Source organism: Arachis hypogaea, chromosome 10 (assembly GCF_003086295.3).
Source record: "Arachis hypogaea cultivar Tifrunner chromosome 10, arahy.Tifrunner.gnm2.J5K5, whole genome shotgun sequence".
NCBI classification, from domain to species: domain Eukaryota; kingdom Viridiplantae; phylum Streptophyta; class Magnoliopsida; order Fabales; family Fabaceae; genus Arachis; species Arachis hypogaea.
Window position 1 is genome coordinate 95675028 of NC_092045.1, and position 21141 is coordinate 95696168.

At 34.9% G+C, this 21141-nt stretch overlaps 1 protein-coding gene and 1 non-coding gene across 2 annotated transcripts; one reads left to right on the forward strand and one right to left on the reverse strand.

Annotated features, from left to right (window-relative positions):
• Positions 1–8287: 8287 nt before the first annotated feature.
• Positions 8288–8483, forward strand: LOC112719084 (U2 spliceosomal RNA). Its single transcript, XR_003161401.1, has one exon. It is a non-coding gene; the product is annotated as a U2 spliceosomal RNA (small nuclear RNA).
• A 488-nt stretch (positions 8484–8971) lies between these two features.
• LOC112716006 (probable monogalactosyldiacylglycerol synthase, chloroplastic) lies at positions 8972–11891 on the reverse strand. Its single transcript, XM_025767846.3, has 8 exons — positions 11036–11891; positions 10757–10929; positions 10308–10469; positions 10079–10220; positions 9777–10001; positions 9569–9631; positions 9408–9482; positions 8972–9294 (listed from the first exon to the last, which is right to left on the reverse strand). Exons 1-8 carry the CDS (start codon positions 11534–11536, stop codon positions 9058–9060), a joined length of 1578 nt encoding a protein of 525 aa, XP_025623631.1. The 5' UTR covers positions 11537–11891; the 3' UTR covers positions 8972–9057.
• Between the last annotated feature and the right edge of the window lie 9250 nt (positions 11892–21141).

Here is a 21141-nt window from a genome sequence, read left to right on the forward strand (position 1 = left end):
AAAGGGATAGAGAATCAAGTAGCAGATCACCTGTCCCGAATAGAACTAGTAGAAGGGGCGTCCCTCCCTCTTACTGAAATCTTTGAAAACTTTCCGGATGAGCAACTCTTTGCCATCTAGGAAGTGCCATGGTTTGCAGACATTGCAAATTACAAGGCAGTAAGATTCATACCCAAAGAGTACAGTAGGAAGCAAACAAAGAAATTGATTACGTATGCAAAGTACTATCTTTGGGATGAACCATATCTCTTCAAGAGATATGCAGACGGAGTAATCCGTAAATGTGTGCCTAAAGAAGAAGCACAGAAGATCATCTGGCACTGTCATGGATCACAGTATGGAGGACATTTTGGAAGTGAGCAAACAGCCACAAGAGTCCTCCAATGTGGCTTCTACTGGCCTACTCTCTATAAAGACTCCCGAGTGTTTATACTTAATTGTGACATTTGCCAAAGATCTGGCAATCTGCCTCACAGTTATGCCATGCCTCAACAAGGGATCTTGGAGATCGAGTTGTTTGATGTATGGGGTATTGACTTCATGGGGCCATTCCCACCATCATACTCAAACACTTATATTCTTGTGGCAGTGGATTATGTATCCAAATGGGTAGAATCTATAGCAACACCCACTAATGATACTAAGATAGTGCTGAAATTCCTCTAGAAACACATCTTCAGCAGATTTGGTATCCCTAGAGTACTAATCAGTGATGGGGCACTCATTTCTGCAATAAACAGCTCTACTCTGCTTTGGTTCGATATGGAATTAGCCATAGGGTGGCCACTCCATATCATCCACAGACAAATGGGCAAGCTGAAATCTCTAATAGAGAACTTAAAAGAATCCTGGAACAAACTGTGATTAATCGTAGAAGGGATTGGTCAAGAAGCTTGGATGATAGGTCGGAACTAACACTAAGACTAGCACACCAAAGGCACTAACACTAACACCCAAAAACATTAATCGCTACATGAGAAAATAAAATACAAAAACTAGAAGCACAAACACTACAAGTCCTACGAACTACCAGCAGCGGTGGAGCCTCTCTGGGAGCAAGATCTACACATGTGCCCAGGCTGTCTGCAGGGCTCACATCGCTTCGATCGGTTAAGGTCGGCCTCATCCATGTTGTTCCGGATTCTGGTAGACCTCAGTCGCCCATCACGATAATGCCTCGAGCTAGGATCTAGAATAACGGTCGGACCATCATAAGGTGGCCAAAGTCCTTCTAGTATTGGCGGCATAAAACCTATCTGGTACACCCTGAACACCTTTTGCATAGTGTAGACTTCGTCGACATAGATAGACCAGTCAAGCCGTGACTAGAAACAACATGCAATCGCATGGCAACATGGATAATGGAGAACCTGAAAGTATCCACAGTTGCATGTACGATCCTGAAGGAAAACTCGGTACGTCCCAAGTGAAAAGGTTCCGGTCGGCATCGTCTCGGCATTGGTGTACTCAGACTGGTGTCTATCGAATAGGGTGACGGTGAAGCACTTCGAGTCTCTCAAGTTGCGCTCCATCGCCTTCATAAAAGACTAGCAAAACTTGGCACCGCTGGCCAACTAAGCCTCTGCCGTCTGACCACGAATCACAAACAACTCTGCTAGTCGACCATAGTGGACTTCACCAGGGCGGTAACCAGAAGATTCCGTGTACTCTTTAGAACAGAATTAACACACTCAGATATATTGGTCGTTATGTGACCGAATCGTCTGCCACCATCCTGGTGCTAAGTCCACTTATCATATTCTATTCTGTTCGCCCAATCACACATTACCGGATTCTCAGTCCGCATTATATCAAACCAATAGGGAAACTCTGCCTCATTCTTTGCATAAGCAGCGTTCACAAGCAAACACTTTGCATTCGTACCCTTGAAACTGAGTGTGAAGTTAGCTACAACATGCCGAATACAAAATGCTCGATACGCATCAGGGGATAACCACCCACTGTTAGGGTTCTCTAATGCAACCTTGATGCCGTTGTGCCTATCTGAGATGACCAATATCTCCTATTGCGGAGTCACATGTTGGTGCAGGTTGGTCAGGAAGAAAGACCACGACTCGACATTTTCTCCCTCCACGAGACTGAAAGCAATAGGCAAGATGTTGGAGTTCCCATCTTGGACAATGGCTAGGAGCAAAGTCCCACCATACTTGTCATACGGATGAGTACTGTCTATGCTGACCAATGGCTTGCAATGTCGGAAAGCTTTAACACAATGTCGGTGGTTGACATATTGCTGGGTTTGTCGAAATTTCATCATCGTTGTCCCCTCCAATGTCAGCAGACTCTTTGTCAGAATGATCCTCTAGCATCATATTTTTAATCCGATCTAGTTCCCCCTCACGTCAAACATCTGGAGATAGATGAGCTGAGGTGAAGACCCCAATTGGACCAGCTGGCCGATACTCCAACAAACACTCAGGTGCAACGACGGGCATCGAGGTAGAGGCACCCCCCATCGTGGTGGACTGAGGGTTTGGTGCGGATGTCCCAAAACTATCGATTCCATGTTCCAACTTTGCAAATAACTCGTGTATCCTCACTTCCAAGAAACTCCGACAATAATGAAACAACACATGTATATCTTCATCTGATTGTAACACGAATGTTTCATATTGCACGCCGGTTGACACAACTGCAATAGGAATCTTATAGAACAACTTTTTCACCCACTTTGCGCCACCCGCGCCCAACTTCTGCAATATACTGGTCTTTAAATCCAACAGTGTATCGGACGACCTAATGAAAACACTCAGTGGTTCTCTATCTGTAAACTTCACACCGTGTCTCTTACTCTTTTTTATTTTTCCAGAAGAGTGCACTAACATCAGAAAGATCTCTTTACTCTCCATTCCTCAAGTTATGAATGAATGATAATGACACTCTACACAACTTGCTGGGTATATATAGGCATCTTTTTTACTTCTCCTCTCTTCATAATCCGCTAGAGGGTGTAGCGGAATAGACTTCGGGCTCATATGACATAAACCGCTACAGGGTGTAGCGGTTTATGAGTTTTTAGTCTCTCAACGTAATCTGCGACGGGGTGTAGTGGATTACGTGTATCCAGGTTCTGCATTAGGGTGTCGCGGATTATATACAATTAGATTTGTTGCATTTGCGTCTGATTTTTTAGATTGTTGTATTTGCGTAACAGTTTCTTCCATTCATTTTATTTATGTAAATTTTCTTTTAAATATATAAAATAATATATTTTAATTTTTAATATTTATAATAATATATAGTTAATTTATTGTCTCTTTATGCATAACAATATTTTTTACCTATGAGATTTATCAAACATCTCAAAATATTAAATTATAACTATTTATTTATTATATTAAGTTATAGAGTAAATGATATAAACAAATGAAATGGTATTCAATATTACATGATAATCTTAAAAAAAAACATTATATATATGTTTGAATTTAATAAAACTATGTAAATTAAAGCTAATGAATTCAATTTACTCTTTCATTATATAAATCGAATAAAATGGATTTGATTTAGCCATACTAATAGTAAATTAAAATAGGTACATTTGATTTACTAGGAGAGAACATTACAGTGTATAAATCAAAGTAAATAGGTTCGATTTACTCTATGTGACACAACACTATATAAATCGAAGCTAATGAATTCGATTTATTTATATATGGGCCAATGCTATAAATTGAATTAAATAAATTCGAATTAACTATGAGATTTACCTATATAAATATGAGTAGAAAGTTAAATCCTCGTTAAAGTGGGGCTCACAAGGATTAGTGAGGATATTTTTTTAGTTCTTGTGTACTATAGAGGGATGATTAAGAAAAAAAAATGTGAGAGGGAATAAAATTTACTAATAAAGAACCGTTGAGTGTTTTTATTAAACCTTCTACGAATTTTGTTAAGTTTCAGAATACTATAATTCAAAAATTCGGACCACATGACGTGAAACGGGTGGAAAAGATATTTTATAGAATTTCAATTTCTATGGTAGTACCCTATCCACCTGATGTAACTCTATCACAGCAAAATAGATCAATGCGATCACAGCCCTCCATAATGCCATATATTGGGGCTCTAGTATCTCGGGATGCACTATCTGACAACCTCAAATAAGCAATAAGGCATCCATGTGAACTTTTAAAGAGAAATGTTTGATGCAGGTCGTAAATAAACAGTAAAAAATTAAAATAACTTAAAAATAATATTAAATAAGCTAAATCACTCACATTCCCACCCTCAAGTTAATCTATCCTGAGCCTCCAATGTGAGACTCTAGACCCCCTTCTCGCTCAACGTTGACTGATATCCTGACCACCTGCGATCCAAAGCATTAGCTAAATAATGACTATACCAAAAACATATTAACAAACATAACATGTTTAAACATCAAGTACCTCGATACCAAGGACCAATGAAAGGCGTTAAACCCATCATGGTTGAAATCCTGAATCCTTCAGAAGATCTATGACTGAAGGAGCTATAATGAATCGGCCAATTTAACAACATATCTATTGGCCACACGACATATGCATTGGTATAACCACGAAAGAGCAGCATATCCCCAACTGTATCAGCCCACGTCCTCTAGCCTAGATACGTACAATAGCCACCGAATGTGAAGATGTGTACTAGACTTGTCATCGAAGAGTTGAGTTGATAACAACATCATGATATACGCCTTCATATACCTCATAACTGTATCCTCATCTGTGCCTTGAGAAAGCTCACTAAATGTATCCTGCATCCAAGTACACTTGACAGTGAATTTGTCAATGCAGTGCACAGGAGGTAAGACACCCAATAGCTCTTCAAACCAAGCTCGTGCAGGTCGGTCACCCTCACTGTATCTCTTAAAGTACGTCAGACATTCACTAATGTACTCACCGTTGATTGGGAGGCCTAACGGGTACGTCATATCCTGTAGTGTAATTGTGCACTCCCCGAATGACATATGAAAGGTATGTGTTTACGGACGCCACCTATCCACAAATGTACTGACTAGTGGCTCATCTAACCTAAACTAGTGGTCGTTGAGTCTTGTAAGATGGTATAAGCCGGCCATCTATAAGTACGGTATTATCCTATCGTATTTAGGGACATACCATGTTATCTCCTCATATTGGTGATACATCAAGTGGACTGCATAACGATAACAAAAAATTTCTAAAAACCATAACAATTAAAAAAATAATTCACTAAATGAATATTAAATAATGCACGCCCTTTTGGAAAAATACCCTAAACCCAAATAAATAATCTTACAATACCCATATCCCCAACAAATTCAAAAAAATCAAATCCAAGCTAAATCTAAATTCACCTAACATGAAGCATTCTAATAAAAAAATATTTAATATAAAATATATTACAATCCTGAATCAATAGAATCAATGATACTTTTAACTTAAATTAAATTTTAACTAAACTTCTAGTCACTAGTTAAGCTAACATTTAAAATTTACAAATTTTAATAGAAGTTCTAATTACTACTCTAACTAACAGTTATTTATAATCACTATTTTAAGTAGCATTTGTAATTTTAAAATTCTAATAAACTACTAATCACTACTCTAACCACCATTTGTAGTTTAAAAATTTTAACTAATGCTTATAATCAAATACTCTAAGCGACTTAATATTACTAATATTTCTGATCTATCTTAAAAGAAAATTTTATTCACTAACTTCTTCATTGATGCTTCCAACAATATGGGCAACTTTGTTCAACCGATAGATGCGATCTAGGTCGTTTTCCATGTCTGCAGTTTTAAATTTTGTGGTGTTGTTGCCTAGCTTTTCTCTTTAGGGCGCGTTTTGGGGGTGGAAGAAATTGTAAATTGTAATTTAGAACAAGTGAATTTAAATTGTATATATAGGTACACAACTAGTAAATCGAATGAACCTAGGACTTTATTTCTTATAAATCAAAACTACTCAATTCGATTTACTATGGACTATAAATCAAAGCATTTTTATTTGATTTATTATGGGCTTTAAATCGAAGATCATTGATTCAATTTATTATAGACTAGTTCATTAGCATGATTTTTCATAGCAAATCGAAGTTACTTAATTTAATTTATTGGTGTATTTGTCAAAATAAAAGTGACATTATTATCTCCTATAAATTAATTAATTTTTTCTTTTAGGTATAATCTAGAGATAAAAAAAAATATTCATGCATAAACTGCTATGAGTTACAAGATTTTATTCTTCACTTTTTTTCTCTAAAAACCGTGCTAACGTGTAGCAGTTTTTGAGTTTTTCATGCTTCAACTTAATCCCCAATTGATTAGAGAGATTTACATAAAAATTGCTAAACCTCAAGTTATTCACATAGAATTGTTACAAAATCTAGATATAACTGATTTTTATTTATTGTATTTAGGTCATTTTAAACTCTATTTTATTTAAATATATGATTTATCCTATAATTAATATAGTTTTTATAGAAAGAAATTATTTTCATAAAATTCTGAAAAATCATATTTTTTGTGAAAAATAGAGATGGAAAAGAATATTTTTCTGTTATGGGAAATGACAAGGGAAATTGAAAGAAATTTCAAGATGGGAGTGAAAAGTAAGAGGCCGTCTCTGCTTTTTTATATTGTCATCTCTACTCTCATCTCAATACCATATGATTACTTTTAATATGGCAAGTTTGAAAAATATGAATTTAGTCTCGCATAAAAAAATAAAAAATAGTGAGGAGTTTATAAGAGTTCTTCATGATTATTTAGACAATTTGTATTACGGGTGTACATGGCCCGACCCGATCGAAGATTCAGTATAGATTCGAATATTTTAAAGCCTAATTTGGTGTGATTTTATCGGATTTAAGATTGGGTAAGGGTTTTAAAAATAGATCCTGTCATTATTTAGAATTGGATCCGGATCAAGACAAACCCGACTTCACCCGACCCATGTGCATCCTAAGGGAACTAAGAAAAAGTATATATGTTTTAAATTAATTCCAATATTATGTTATATTAAATATAAACTTATTATTTTATTTTTAATCACACTTGTTGAATTAGAAAATAGATAAAAAACATCAAATTAAAATTTATAGACAAATTTAAGTTCAAATATTGATATCAACTTCTTGATAACAAATTTCTTTTTTACAAGTAAATACATCATAAACAAGTTTTTTTATAAATAATTTTTTTTGTAAATTATTATTAAAGTTTTAAAGGTCCAATTTTCATTTAATTTGGACTCGTTGTAATTGTGGCTCGAAAATATTTAGGTTTCATTGGATTTAAGACTAGATTAGAGTTTAAAAAATAGACCCAATGTATATTTAAGATAGAATCTGAATTAAGACAAATCCGATTTGAACCCACATATATACAACCTTAATTTGTGTTTCATGATTATTATCTTCCCAAAATACTATTTCGTGATTATTATGCTTGGTGAGGGTAAGCATGAAATGCTGGAAGAGCTCTTTTCTGAAGAAAAGGGGAAAGAGGCCTGAGGTGGAACTTAAAAGATTTAAAGCGAGATATAAGTAACATTTGGTAATTTTTCATAAATTAAGTTTATTAATTTGTGTGACTAGATCAGTTCATGACGTGTAATTTTTCTCTTGTACTTAGTTCTTCAGTGTAACTAACTAAAGGAGTTTTAAGATCAGGTTCAGGCATCTGAAAAAGCCGAAGAAAGTATAATCTTTGTAAACTTTTTATATGATTTTTGCGATCCAATTTTTGGAAGTGAAATGGGTAAATAGACTAGAGACTACCATCAGAAACACTCCATGGTAAGTGATGGCAAATGGCTGTTTATACTCCATGAAAATCCTCTGCAACAAAGTATCACAATCTTATCATGAGTAATAGTACCACCTGTTAGATATTTTTAACTTCTCTAACCATGAAAACAAAGAGCTAATGCATTCAAAGTTTGAGCATGAATTAAAGATTAAAAAAAGGAAGAATACTAAGAGTCAAACCTGAGTTATTTCCGCGGAGGTGACCCATATTACTACAATGGCTCCAATGAGCCTCCATCCCTCATGGTACCCCCAATCCATTATCTCAAAGTACTGACTACTGATATTAAAGTAACATAAGCTACAAAATTTAAGGAACGCGGTGAGTCCTTACGTTCCTTTCAGGCTTCCACTCTTAGCAAACCTTGAAGTCTATCGAAGGTTACTTGAGCAGGCTGTTAAACTACTTGCGATGAAGTCCCACATCGCAGTGAGTAACAAGGAGACCTCCAGAGTTTAATATAAAACAAAGGTTTTGGGACTGAGCAAATCATACCTTTCTCGGCCTTTTGGCTAAGATCAAGTGTAGTATCTGTTCTTATCAGTTTAATATCTGATATGTAAGCCATTGGCTCACACGATATTAAATTAATTTTTTGAGGGGGAGGAGTTATTACAGTAGCTTGCTACTCGGCTTCTTGAGCGTCGCCCATGCGTTGCACTATTGCAAGGGCCTGGCGCACCCTACCAATCTAGTGCGAAAATTTTGTTTGGCACGAATTGGCCTTGGTTGTTTTTCGAAATGAATTATAGTTAATTAAAAATTAAAAATACAGTTCAAAAAAATCTGAGTATGGGGTAGTTCTTGGTTTCGATACCAGGGAATAAATATTAGAAGCTTGCATGTGCTAACCGCCAAAACCGCAGAGAAAGTTATATCTAATTGGAAGAAAAAGAAAATTGGCCACAATGCAAAAAATTCTTGTTGGATGTTTTATGCAATAAGTGGAGGTTTTATTCTCTGTTTCTCTTTTTTCATTTCAACTTGTAAGTTACGATATTTTCCTGTTGCGACTGAGACAGACATCGTCACATCGAGCTGTGTTCTTGAACCAACAGCACCACACATACAATCAGGGAAACTAAATAAATTATCGTTGTTGTGGCACGTATCTATCTATGTAACAATATGCCATCTAAAATATTTTTACATTGAATATTCATGAACCCACAATCTGACGCTCAAAACTATGAATTTATTTTCAAATTAGCATTCTAAACAATGATACAAATATATGAGGATTGGATAAGAGTGTTGATATTTAAGGGGTAAATGAGTAGTGTGGCAAAGAACTTCTTTGCCTCACAAGTTCATCAAGGTCATGAACAATCTTGAACACAGCATCAGGCCGTGCAAACATCAACGCCTTTTGAGACATAGTTTTTAGTTCCTCTGCTTGTGGACCGAACCACTCAGCTACAATTTTAGCTATCTTCTTCGGAGATTTTGAGAACTTGCCGAATCCATTTTCAACTACGTAGGGTACATTCCCAGCTTCCTACAATATCAAAGTAAATGTCAAATTTGTTTTTAACAAAAGAATTTAGATGGCTTGAAACATTAAGTTATGTAGAAGCAGAAGGTTGGAAAATGGTGCCAGAAACAGTATACCTGGCCAGCAATATAACCATTCAAAATGATAGGGAGGCCTCGGATCATGGCCTCGGCAATTGTCCCCGGGCCGGCCTACGTAGGAGAAAATTTCATTAGTTGGGGTCGCGTTGAGGTAGCGAAACACATCAATAATCACAAGCAGAACATGACATACATACCTTTGTAATGATGCAATCACAAGCTCCCATGCATTCCTCCATTTTGCTGACAAATCCCTTTACCTGAAAATGCATCAAAATAGAACAATTCTAAACTAGATACATAACTTCACAAACATGTAACTTGTAAACGATATATGAACATTTTAGATTTCTAAGCACACAAACAATCACACACATTAATTCAAGATCTACAAAGAATGAATACCTGCACAGGAACCTTCCAATTAATTGAAGCCAATTTGTCAGCAAGCTTCTGATTACGTCCACAAATAACAAGTATTTGACCAATGGGAGCCTCACTGCTCTTATCATACAACATATCTCCAAGTGCCTTAGCAGTAGCCTCAATGGGACCCATACCTTCACCTCCCCCCATTAGTAGTACAGCAGGAAGATCCTCATCCATGCTTAAGGCTTTCCTAAGTTCATCCTACAACCAATATAACTTGATGAAAATAGCGAAGTCAATAATAATGATTCCTACAAGGACAAACGAACTTGACAAACCTTTGATTGAACAGGCTTAACAAAGGAAGGTCGAACTGGTAGACCGAAAATCTTTATCTGTGATTGCTGGAGTCCAGCTTTGAGCGCCCTTTTCGCAAGGTCTGTGGTCGGACAATAGCATCGAGTTACAAGCTTATGAAACCTGGATATTCAAGAAATAATAACATAACATGTCAAAACAAGATTACTAATATGGTTCTATGGCAAATGATAAAATTAGAAAACTCACCAAGTAGGATGGCAAGTACTTAAATCTGTGACAACCGTTGTAAAGATAATCTTGTTTAAAAGACCCTTTGCTCTCAAAATTCGAAGAGGAACATGTTGCATCAATGGGTGAACACTGATTATTATATATGGCTGATATTTCATTAGCCCCTTGGCAACCTCACTGAAAGAAGATAGGATGTTCAATACTGACGACTTATTCTACACACCATATAATTAACAACATCTACATCATAAAATCCAACCAAATGGGAGTTGTTCCTGATTTTGAAGCAGAAACACCGTGAACTATGAACAAAATTACCATACTATCTCTTCTTCCTACAGTTAGTTTTAGCAAGCCCCTCTTTTATATACAAATGCTTTCTTGCTTTGTGGTTGTCAATGGATATATCGGAAAAGAAATACCAAGACCAAGGGATATTTATCTAAAAGCAACCATAGTCTCACCGAGCTATAAATGTTGAAGTTGCAGCAAAATTTGACTGGTGCACCACACGCGGAGCAGTTCCATAATAGGTCATTTTCCACAATGATCCATGTTTCACCAGAAAGCTATATGTCCGAGGAAGTTGATTGAATGGCCAAGGGGTGTGCTCAGTCCACAAGTCAACAACAAATACCTGCAACATGAAGCTCCACACTCAGAACATAATAAACAAACAACAAAATAAAATCAGACATTAAAACAAACAGATGATGTGCAAAAACTGACAAACAGAAAGAAACCTGGTATTGGTCCCCAAATTCTTCATAGAAAGCAGCCCTTATAGCTTCTGCAGAAGCTCTGTGACCCCCACCAGTGTCACTCATCAAAATCAAAACCTTTTTTGGCTTCTGAGGATCAACACCACTCAATGTCCCTCTATCGTCCTGAATAACATCACACTCATCAAGAGTATTACCATTGTTACAGTGATTGTTATCCCCAGAATCAAGTATGGGAGAATCAAATCCAATTGGCAATTTCTGAGTGTGGAACCTAATAGCTGTGTTGAAATCATTAAAAAACCTCCTGAAATTCAAATTTGAATCCCCTCTGCCTCCAAGTTTCAAGCTAAGAGAAGCAGCAGAACACACACTTTGCTTTGTTACATTGAAGTGCAAGTAATTTGATAAATTATCAGAGCCAAAGGTGAAGAACCTGGAATCAAAGGCAAATCGACCAATATGGGATACAAAATCATGGACAAGACCATGTTCTTGTTGAACACTCGCCGAATGAAACATGGTTTTTGTTCCGTGTTACACTGCCGAGGTTACAACTACCATATGAATAAGCCAATAAAACACCAAAAACTAATAAATATAGTAGCAAGTAGAGAGAGTTGACATGAGAAACACCACCATTACCATCTCCAACAACAACCACAACGTGTGTTAACCATTTACAACATAGAAAGTGCGTGTGTGTGGAGGTCAAAGTCAGAGAGGGGGTCAAACAGATTGAAGAAGTAACAGTATAAAGAGCAAAGGAAGAGAGGCTATGATACAAGGGTTTTTTTTTTTTTAATCCAATTCGCGTGACACCGGCCTAGATTTATGGGCCCACAAAGTTCATTTATATATCTAAGTGGCCAATACATGAATGACATTGTACATGTGTATCAAGCGTTCATTGGCATTTGGAATATCTATCTCTCTTAGGAATTTGTCTATCCACAACCTTTGTCGTTTCCCACCACAGCCCATGTTTTTGGGTATTCAACAATTTAATTTCTCATGCATGTTCTTTTCATTGACACTTTAACAACTCATTTTTAAGTATTTATTAATGTTCTCATTTTGGTTCATGTTTCTTTTCAATCGTTGATTATGCATGTGGTTGTTCTTGGTATATATATTGTTTCAAATTCTTTTCTGTTGAAACTAATAAACACAACTATTCTTAAAAAGATAATAAGATTGACTAATAGTTTAAACCTCCCACATGATTTTTTAAAAATAACAACTAAGAGTAGGGTTGGAAGTGAGTTGGGCCGAGCTGAGTTTGAAGCTCGGCTCACAAAATCGAGATTGACTCACGATTCGACTCATTAATAATCGGGTCTATTTCTTAAGTTCAAATTTGGCTCACCCAAAGCTCACGAACAGGTTCAAACTTATGAGCGGGCTTAAATAATAGAAACATAATCTATAATTTTATATCAATAAATTATAATTTATATATTTTAAAAATATTTAAAAAGATCAATTTTATATATTGTTTATCTATCAATAAATTATAAATTTTTTATTTATGTTTTACATCAAAATTATATATAAAAAATAAATATAAAATTTTAAATAATGAAGATATAAAAAATAAATATAAAATTTTAAATAATGAAGATCATTAATATATATATATATATATATATTTAATCTATATTTTTAATATTATATATATAATGAGCTAGCTCACGAGTTAATGAGCTGAGTTTTTTCAAATTCAAACTCGACTCATTTAATTTATAAGCTCAATTCCAAGTTCAAACTTAGTTTACTAGCTCACGAGTTTAGTTTAACAAGCTATTAACGAGTCGAGCTCGAACTGACTTATGAGCTAGCTTACTCACTTCCAATCCTGGCCAAGTTTGTTTAAAATTTAGATAAAGATGAATTTTATTGTTATAGAGTCTTTTTGTTGTGAGTATTTTTGAGTGTCAAATCTGTTCTTCTAAACATGTTCAATTTGTCTTCTAAATTACCATAAAATCGTTGCTACTAGGGAATAGGGATATTTTTATTAAATTCTTTATATTTTACTTAGTTGATAAATATATTATAAATAAAAAGTAAATGTTTATTATAAAAAATAAAGAGATATAATTTTACAATATTTATTTATTTATTTTTAATAGTCTAACGTTTTTTTTTTTGGATGGTAAATGATATAATCTTATGGAGATTATTTAACTTTTAAGTTTAAATGAATCTAAATTAATTACTTCATCCTCATCATAGTTTTTAATTGAATGATTTCCTTCTTTATTCATAAATTTGTAAAACATACATTTTGCAATCTAAATCAAATTAAGATTTTGGAAACGAGTGTCCGCCAGCTAATTCCATCAAATTATTAATTCATTTTAAATATTTAAGACACAATAATAATAATAGTGATTCAACAAAGAAATCCACACAATCAATTCGATGGTTCTAATTACTATGTACACTACTCAGGTAAAAGTTTACGTATTGTGCGTGTTTTAAATGATAAATAAATTTTTAGTTTAACAAAAGATACATTTTTAAATTTTTATTTTAATAAAATACATAATGAATATATTGAAAATTTTTAACTTTATATATATATTTTTTAAATTATTAATTAATAATCTTAACGTATACTTCAAGTTTTATCACGTTAACTACATCTTTATTTTTTAAATCAACCCTTAATTATTGACTCAAACGGTCAACAAGTATTTTCTTCGTTAAGCAAAAGTTAGTTTAAGATTGAGTCTCGTGGACGGAGGGAAAAAAGAAAAAGAAAAAGAAAAAGAAAAAGAAAAAGAAAAACTCACACATTGTCATCTCATGGTAAAACACTTATACAAATTAAAGACAATTTAATATTATATAAATTATTCAAAGCAAAAAATGTTACATAAATATCTCCATGAATATTATTATATAAATCGAATTAACTAAAATTTGAATTATAAATTATAGTAATAAATCGAATTAACATGTATTAAATTAGTAGGAATTAGAATAAATCGAAGTAAGTAATTTCGATTTATTAAGGAATGCATATTGTTTGAGATTATTTATAATAAATCGATATAATCTATATCGATTTAGCTCATGGTTTTGTACATAGTAAATTGACATATCCTTATTCGATTTATATATACACGTGCTTCTAATGTAAATTTACACACTTTGATTTGATTTACATGCAAATCTCTATATATAAAATTTGAATTTACTTTTTTTGAATTACGTTACACCATCCCATACCCCCACCAAAACGAAAAATTTAGAGAAACTGAGCCAATTTATAGTAAAAGAGTGACACTGTAAAAATAGAAGACGACCCAAATTGAATCTATCGATTGAATGGAGTCGACCATGTTGTTGATAGCGTGCATGAAGAGGTTTGTAAATAAAATTTAAATTTTTTTTTCTTTAAGAAATAAAAAATTGTTAGTAATATTACGTCGCTTAGAATTTAATTATTAGAATTATTAGAATCTTTAAATTTCAAATAGTAATTAGAGTGTTGATTTAGGAATAGTGATGTGTTAGAAGATTGAAGTCACAAATGCATGTTGGATAAAGGATTTTTAAATATGTTGACGAGTAGATTTAACATGTACGGTTAGGGTTTGTGAGTTTTTATTGTTAGAAGTTTAACAAGCTAAGAATTTTTGTTAGAGTTTAATTTAAATTAATTTGGAGTTCAAATATAGGATTAACTAGGTAGTAGAATATTAGCAAGAATTTAGAATGATTTAATTTATTTAAAAAATTGAATTATTAAATGTTAGATTAACGAGGCATTACAACTTTAGTTATAAACTAAAGGGTTTAGCTTTCTGTCGTAAATACTAAATTAATTATGTTCCGATAGAATTTAATTTAATTTTGGTTAAATTATTTTTTATTAGAATTATTCGTTTTTGGTGATTTTTGTCTTCTAAAGTGTTATGGTTCTAAGAGAATTATTTCATTGTCATGCAGCCCCACTGATAAACCCCATATTTAGGGTTTATCTTGTGCTTGATTTAGGAGATTTTATAACCTTTTACCCACATTTATTCAATGAAATAGCATAGTTTTATAACTTCTCCTTTAATTGTGCTTAAGAGTGAAAACATGCTTTTTAGGTCTTAAAATAGTTAAATTTAATTCGCCTTGATTCCATTAGATGCCTTGATATGTTTGTTAAGTGATTTAAGGTTTAGGAGGCAAAGATTGGATCAAGGGAATGAGGAAAAAAAGCATGAAAAGTTGGAGAACTCATGAAGAAATGAAAGAACCGGAAAGCTGTCAAGCCGACCTCTTCGCACTTAAACGACAATAACTTGAGCTACAGAGGTCCAAATGATGCGGTTCCAGTTGGGTTGGAAAGCTAACATCCGGGGTTTTGAAATGATATAAGATTTGCTATGGTTGAACCGCGCATGGTGACGCGTACGTGCATAGTACGCGCACGCGCCGTTGCTGCCACCTGGTTCACTTAAAGCAAAACGTGGCCAGCGAATTCTAAAGCCTTGTGGGCCCAATCCAACTCATTTCTGATGCTATTTAACCCAAGGAGTGAAGAGGGAAACACATGTTAGTTACCATTAGTCATAGTTTAGTTTTAGAAGTAGTTTCTAGAGAGAGAAGCTCTCACTTCACTCTAGGATTAGGATTAAGATTAGGTTTAGTTCTTAGATCTAGGTTTTAATCTTTGCTTTCTTCTACTTCTACCTCTCAATTCTTTGTTGTTACATTCACCATTCTTCCATTCTTTTGTTACAATTTCCTTTATGTTGTTCTTATGCTTTGTTGTAGATCTACTATTGTTCCTTCCATTTTCCTTCAATTAAATAAGAGGTAATTCATAATAATTGTTCTTCTTTGCTTTTCTATTGTTGATCTCTTGCCTTTGTAGTTAGATCTCTCTTTAATTCTTGCAATTTATGTTGTTTACTTTTATTGCCTTTTATGTGTTTGCTGAAATGCCTCTTCTAGATATAATATAGATTTTGTTCCTCTTGGCCTAGGTAGAGTAATTAGTGACACTTGAGTTATCTAATTCCTTTATTGATTGGTAATTGGAGAGATTGCTAATTGGTTTGGAGTGCACTAAAGCTAGTCTTTCCTTGGGAGTTGGCTAGGGCTTGTGGCTCAAGTCAATTCATTCACTTGACTTTCCTTTATTTAGTAAGGGTTAACTAAGTGGTAGCAATGAACAATTCTCATCACAATTGAGAAGGATAACTAGGATAGGACTTCTAATTTTCATACCTTGCCAAGAGCCTTTTATAGTTGTTAGTTTATTTTCATTGCCATTTACTTTTCATGCTTCTTATCCAAAAAACCCAAAATAACTCACAACCAATAACAAGACACTTTATTGTAATTCCTAGGGAGAACGACCCAAGGTTTGAATACTTCGATTTATAAATTTAGGGGTTTGTTTTAGTGACAAATAACTTTTTGTATGAAAAGATTATTGCTTGGTTTAGGAACTATACTTGCAACGAGAATTCATTTGTGAAATTCTAAACCATCAAAAATCCAATCATCAAAATGGCGCCGTTGCCGGGGAATTGCAATGGTGTTATGTTATTGGTTATTGTACATATGTGAATTGTGTGAATATCTTGCTTTTTTGCTTTATTTGCTAGTTGTAGAATTTTGTTTCTTTTGTTTTCTATTAGCTTTTTGTTTTCATTTTATCTTTTCACCATGAATTCTCATTTTGGCTATGAGTGTGATTACAACTATGTTGTAGGTGATGGGAGCTACAATGAAGATGTGTATCAAGGATGGGACAACCAAAGGTGGGAGGAGCCATATGCATATGATCAATCCTCATGGCAACAACCTCCACCAATGCACTATGAAGAAGAGCCATTCTATGATGCATACCAATCCAATGGCTATGGTGAATCTCCTTGTGATTTTCAAGAACCACCACCATATGCCTATAAGTCATATCCTCAACATGACCCTCAACCACACTCACAAGCCTCTTTTCACCAAATACCTCCATATGACTCTAATCCTTATCCACCATACCAACCACCTTTTGAACCATATGAGCCATACATGGAACCACAATTCCAAGATTACTACTCCCAAGAACCACCTCAATACACACCACCACCTTACCAAGAAGGACCACCTTCCTATAATGAACCCTTTCTCCAATATGATGAACCCTCCCATCCACCCCAACCTCTAATGGATGAAACCCTCGGTGTTCTTCTTCAAGGACAAGAGAAGATGACAAGGATGTGCAACAATTCATGACCGCCTTAGATGAGGTGGTAAACCGGCTAGCATCCCAACTTTTGGACACTCAAGGAACTCCCATGGCTACATGTGGATCTAAAGAGGAACATAGCATGAAGGAGAGATTGGAAACTCCAGTGGAAAATGAGGAATGCCACTTTGTATTAGAGCAATTGGAGGAACCTATGACCATTGAAGAAAAGGAAGAAGTGGTTGAAGACATAGGAGATGCGGAACCTCCATGGGAAGCTAAAATCAAAGAAAATCCCTCCAAGAAGAGTAAATTTGATGTTGAGGAGGAATGTGCACAACCTCCAAGGCATATTCTATATGAAGACTTGGAGAGAATAAAGCAAGAATTGAGTTCCCTTGGAGATGAAGATCAAGCATCAAATCTTCCTGGTGGTGAATCCTTTGAATTTGAAGAACCTTCTCCCAATGAATTTGAGAGTGATGTGGAGGTAGATTTCTCTCAACCTCCCATTTATGACTTGAGTGATGGAGAGGAGTTAGATAAAGTTGATAAACAAAGGATTGATAATGAAGAAGTTTATGAAGAGGTGGTGATTGACAAGGAAGCAAACAAGGGAGTAGAGCTTGCAAGCACATTGGAGATACCTCCCCCCAAGCCACCACCATCCACTCTCTCATTCAAGTGGGTAAATTCCTTATACTCAAGCTTTATTATTCCCCTTGAATATAGTTTGCTTGAAACGAATGGTCAACTTAGATATATTTGTGGCTTTAAGAGTAAAAAGGAGATGGTTAGTGGTTGGAAATGCCATTCTAGGTTCACCATGGTTACATGTTCAAAGCCTAATAGCAAGAGTTGGTGTAGAACTAGATTGCTTAGGTCTAGAAGCATGTTTGGTTACTTTGTTGAGAATTCACCTTGCTTACCACCCACATGGATTAATGATAATCAACTTGGAGATGGGTGTGAAGACAAAATATGGGATCCGGGAACACATGAGGATCAACATTGGGAGCCCATGGTTTGTGAAGAACTCCATCAAAGCTTGGAGATATTAATCTTGAATAATGGAGCTTATTGGAAGTCCAAGTATTGGTGGAAGTTCCAAGATGAATACAAGCACAAGCCACCTTGAGAGGAGCTTCCCATAAGTCCAACTTAAGGACAATAAACAAAAGTGCTAGGTGGGAGACACCCCACCATGGTAACTTCATTTCATTTTATCTTTTTGTACATATTGGTAGAATTAGTTTAAATTCTTATTTTGATTGTTTTAATGAGTTTAATTGGTAGTTTAGTATGTTAAATAAGGTTTTATGGTATTTTGGTAGTTGTTTGGAGGTTTGGAATGCTTGGATTGGTGCAAAAACATAGCAAATTTTTTTGAAAAACAGAGCACCATCCACGCGTACGCGCACTTCACGCGTACGCGTGCATCAAGCGTTTTCAACCATCCACGCGAGCGCGCCATGCGTGCATACGCGTGGATTGAGAAGTTCCACATTCCATACATTTTTCAGGAGTTATGCCTACGCCGCGCCAACGTTGTGCCTTTGGCACAACCCCACTCGCGCGCACACGCACATGACGCGTACGCGCCACTCTCAGAATAAGCCATCGACGTGGACGCACTCTGTACGCGTACGCGTCGCGTCCATTACACCACCATCTGCGCTCGCGCGCCATGCGTGCATACGCGCGAATTTCCTTCCTTCACCACATTTCGTTTCTTCTCCTCTTTCTATTTCTTTCCTTCTCCTTTCTTCTTCCTTCCTCCTACCCCTCATCTAACACTTCCAAACACCATGGACAACCATTTATTTTAGTTAGTTAATTAGTGAGTCGGTTAGTTGATTAGTTAGTTTTAGTTTAGTTTTTATTTTATTTTCTCTCTTTTCATCATAAGTGTTGGATTATTGACTTTGTTTACTATACATTGCTACCCCTTATTGCCTAAATGCTAATTTAGAATTAATGTTCTTAGATAATCTTTGTTGGATTCTATGATTGAGGTTATATTTTGCTACTTGGTTTTGAGTTCTTCATGCTTACCTTTTAAGAATACCAAGTGATGAGAATTGCCTTCGAGCTTGTGACTCTTTTGAATTGCATGTTGTAGCTAGCCACCATGTGATTTGAACTCTCTCTTTGAGTGGGCAATTTCTTGATGGATGTTGAGCATTTACCTTAATGCATTGTGTTCATGATTGTATGCATCCATATGTGTTTGGCTTGAATGCTTTCATGCTTCTTTAATGCTTGTTTTACCTTACAAGTTTACTTAAAGCATCCCAAGTACACTAGGATAAGTGAAGTGCATGCTTCTTTTGTGACATAGCTCTTTATACTAATGTGTGTTCTAAACCGCGCAATTTAGAATTCACACACCTATTTGTCATTAATGTTACACTAATTCACTCACTCAATTCTAGTGATTTACCTCACTCCAACATTGTATGCTTCCTTGCTTTTGTATTGTCTCATCTTATGATGTTATATTTTTGTCTTTCATGACGAATGCACCACAAGCAATAATGAAAGCAAGACTAAGAACACGTAGCAATCCGGAGAGTCGTCGTACCCCCTTGCTCATCTTTGAATGCACCGAGGACGGTGCAAACTTTTAAGTGTGGGGAGGTCGTCTGACCTGTCGGCGATTTTGGGTGACAAATTTCTAATCCCAACACTTTTGCATTTCATTCTAGTTTTTTTTTTAGGATTTTTGTTGCATTTTTTTTTTGCATATATATACACAATAAACTTAGTCAAAATAATGAAAATTTTCAAGGATTTCTATCTATAGGGCACCTTAATTGATTTGAAAACTTTTCATAAAACTTGCTTGAATTATATATGTTATGGATCATGTTTTGAGCTAAGAACACAAGCAAGTGAGATTTAAGCCTAATGGTGTGGTTACATCTTATAACCACTTATTTTTTCCTTCTTGTGTGCATTATTCTCTTTCTATGAATGTAATCTTTGATTTGTTTGATTCTTTATGTCCATTATTTTGTGTATTCATGCATTTATATGATTGAGGCCATCATTTCATTAACTCACTTACCCAAAAAGCCTTACCTTTTTATATTCCTTTGTTAGCCAATTTGAGCCTACGCTTAACCCACTTGTTCTTATTTTAGCACATTACAATCCTTTAAGTGAAAAATAATAATTGTTCCTTATTTGGATCTTTGATTAGCTTAGGTTAGTGTGTGTGAGCATCATTCAAGAGTGGGAATCTTGGGACATTGGGTGAATAAAAGGGGTAGTTTTGTATTGTTATTGAAAATATCGGGAATTGGGTACATACTCATGTATTGATCAAATGTAAAACCTTAGGCATTGAGGTTCTTGTATATAGAAAGAAAAAGAAAAGAAAAAAAAGGAGAAAAATAATATGGAAAAGAAAAAAATTATAAAAAGAAAAAACAAAGAAAAAAAAGAAAGAAATAAAAGGGGACAAAATGCCCCAAGTAAAGTCCAATAAAGACCAATGCATAAGTGTTGTGAAATGAAAATGGATACATGAGTATGTGAAAAAAGTGAAAAAAGGGGTAGTTAGGTTAACTTTGAAATTGTATAGGATGTCATAGGTTAGGTGGGAAGTTTAAGCTTATCAAAAATTCAAATTTCAAGCTCACTTAACCATATATGCATCCTACCTTGACCTTAACCCCATTACAACCTAAAAAAAAGACCTCATGATAGATGTATGCATGCATGAAATAAATGTTGATTGTTAGAAGAAAAACAAATCTTAGAAAGTATGAAATAGAGAAGAATTGAGAGAAATCAACCCTAAACACTTGAGCGAATAGAGCGCAAACACATCCGGTGAGGGTTTCATGCTGAAACACATGTTTCCATCTATAAGTATCACTTTTCATGCAAGTTTGTAAAATATTTAATAACTCAAATC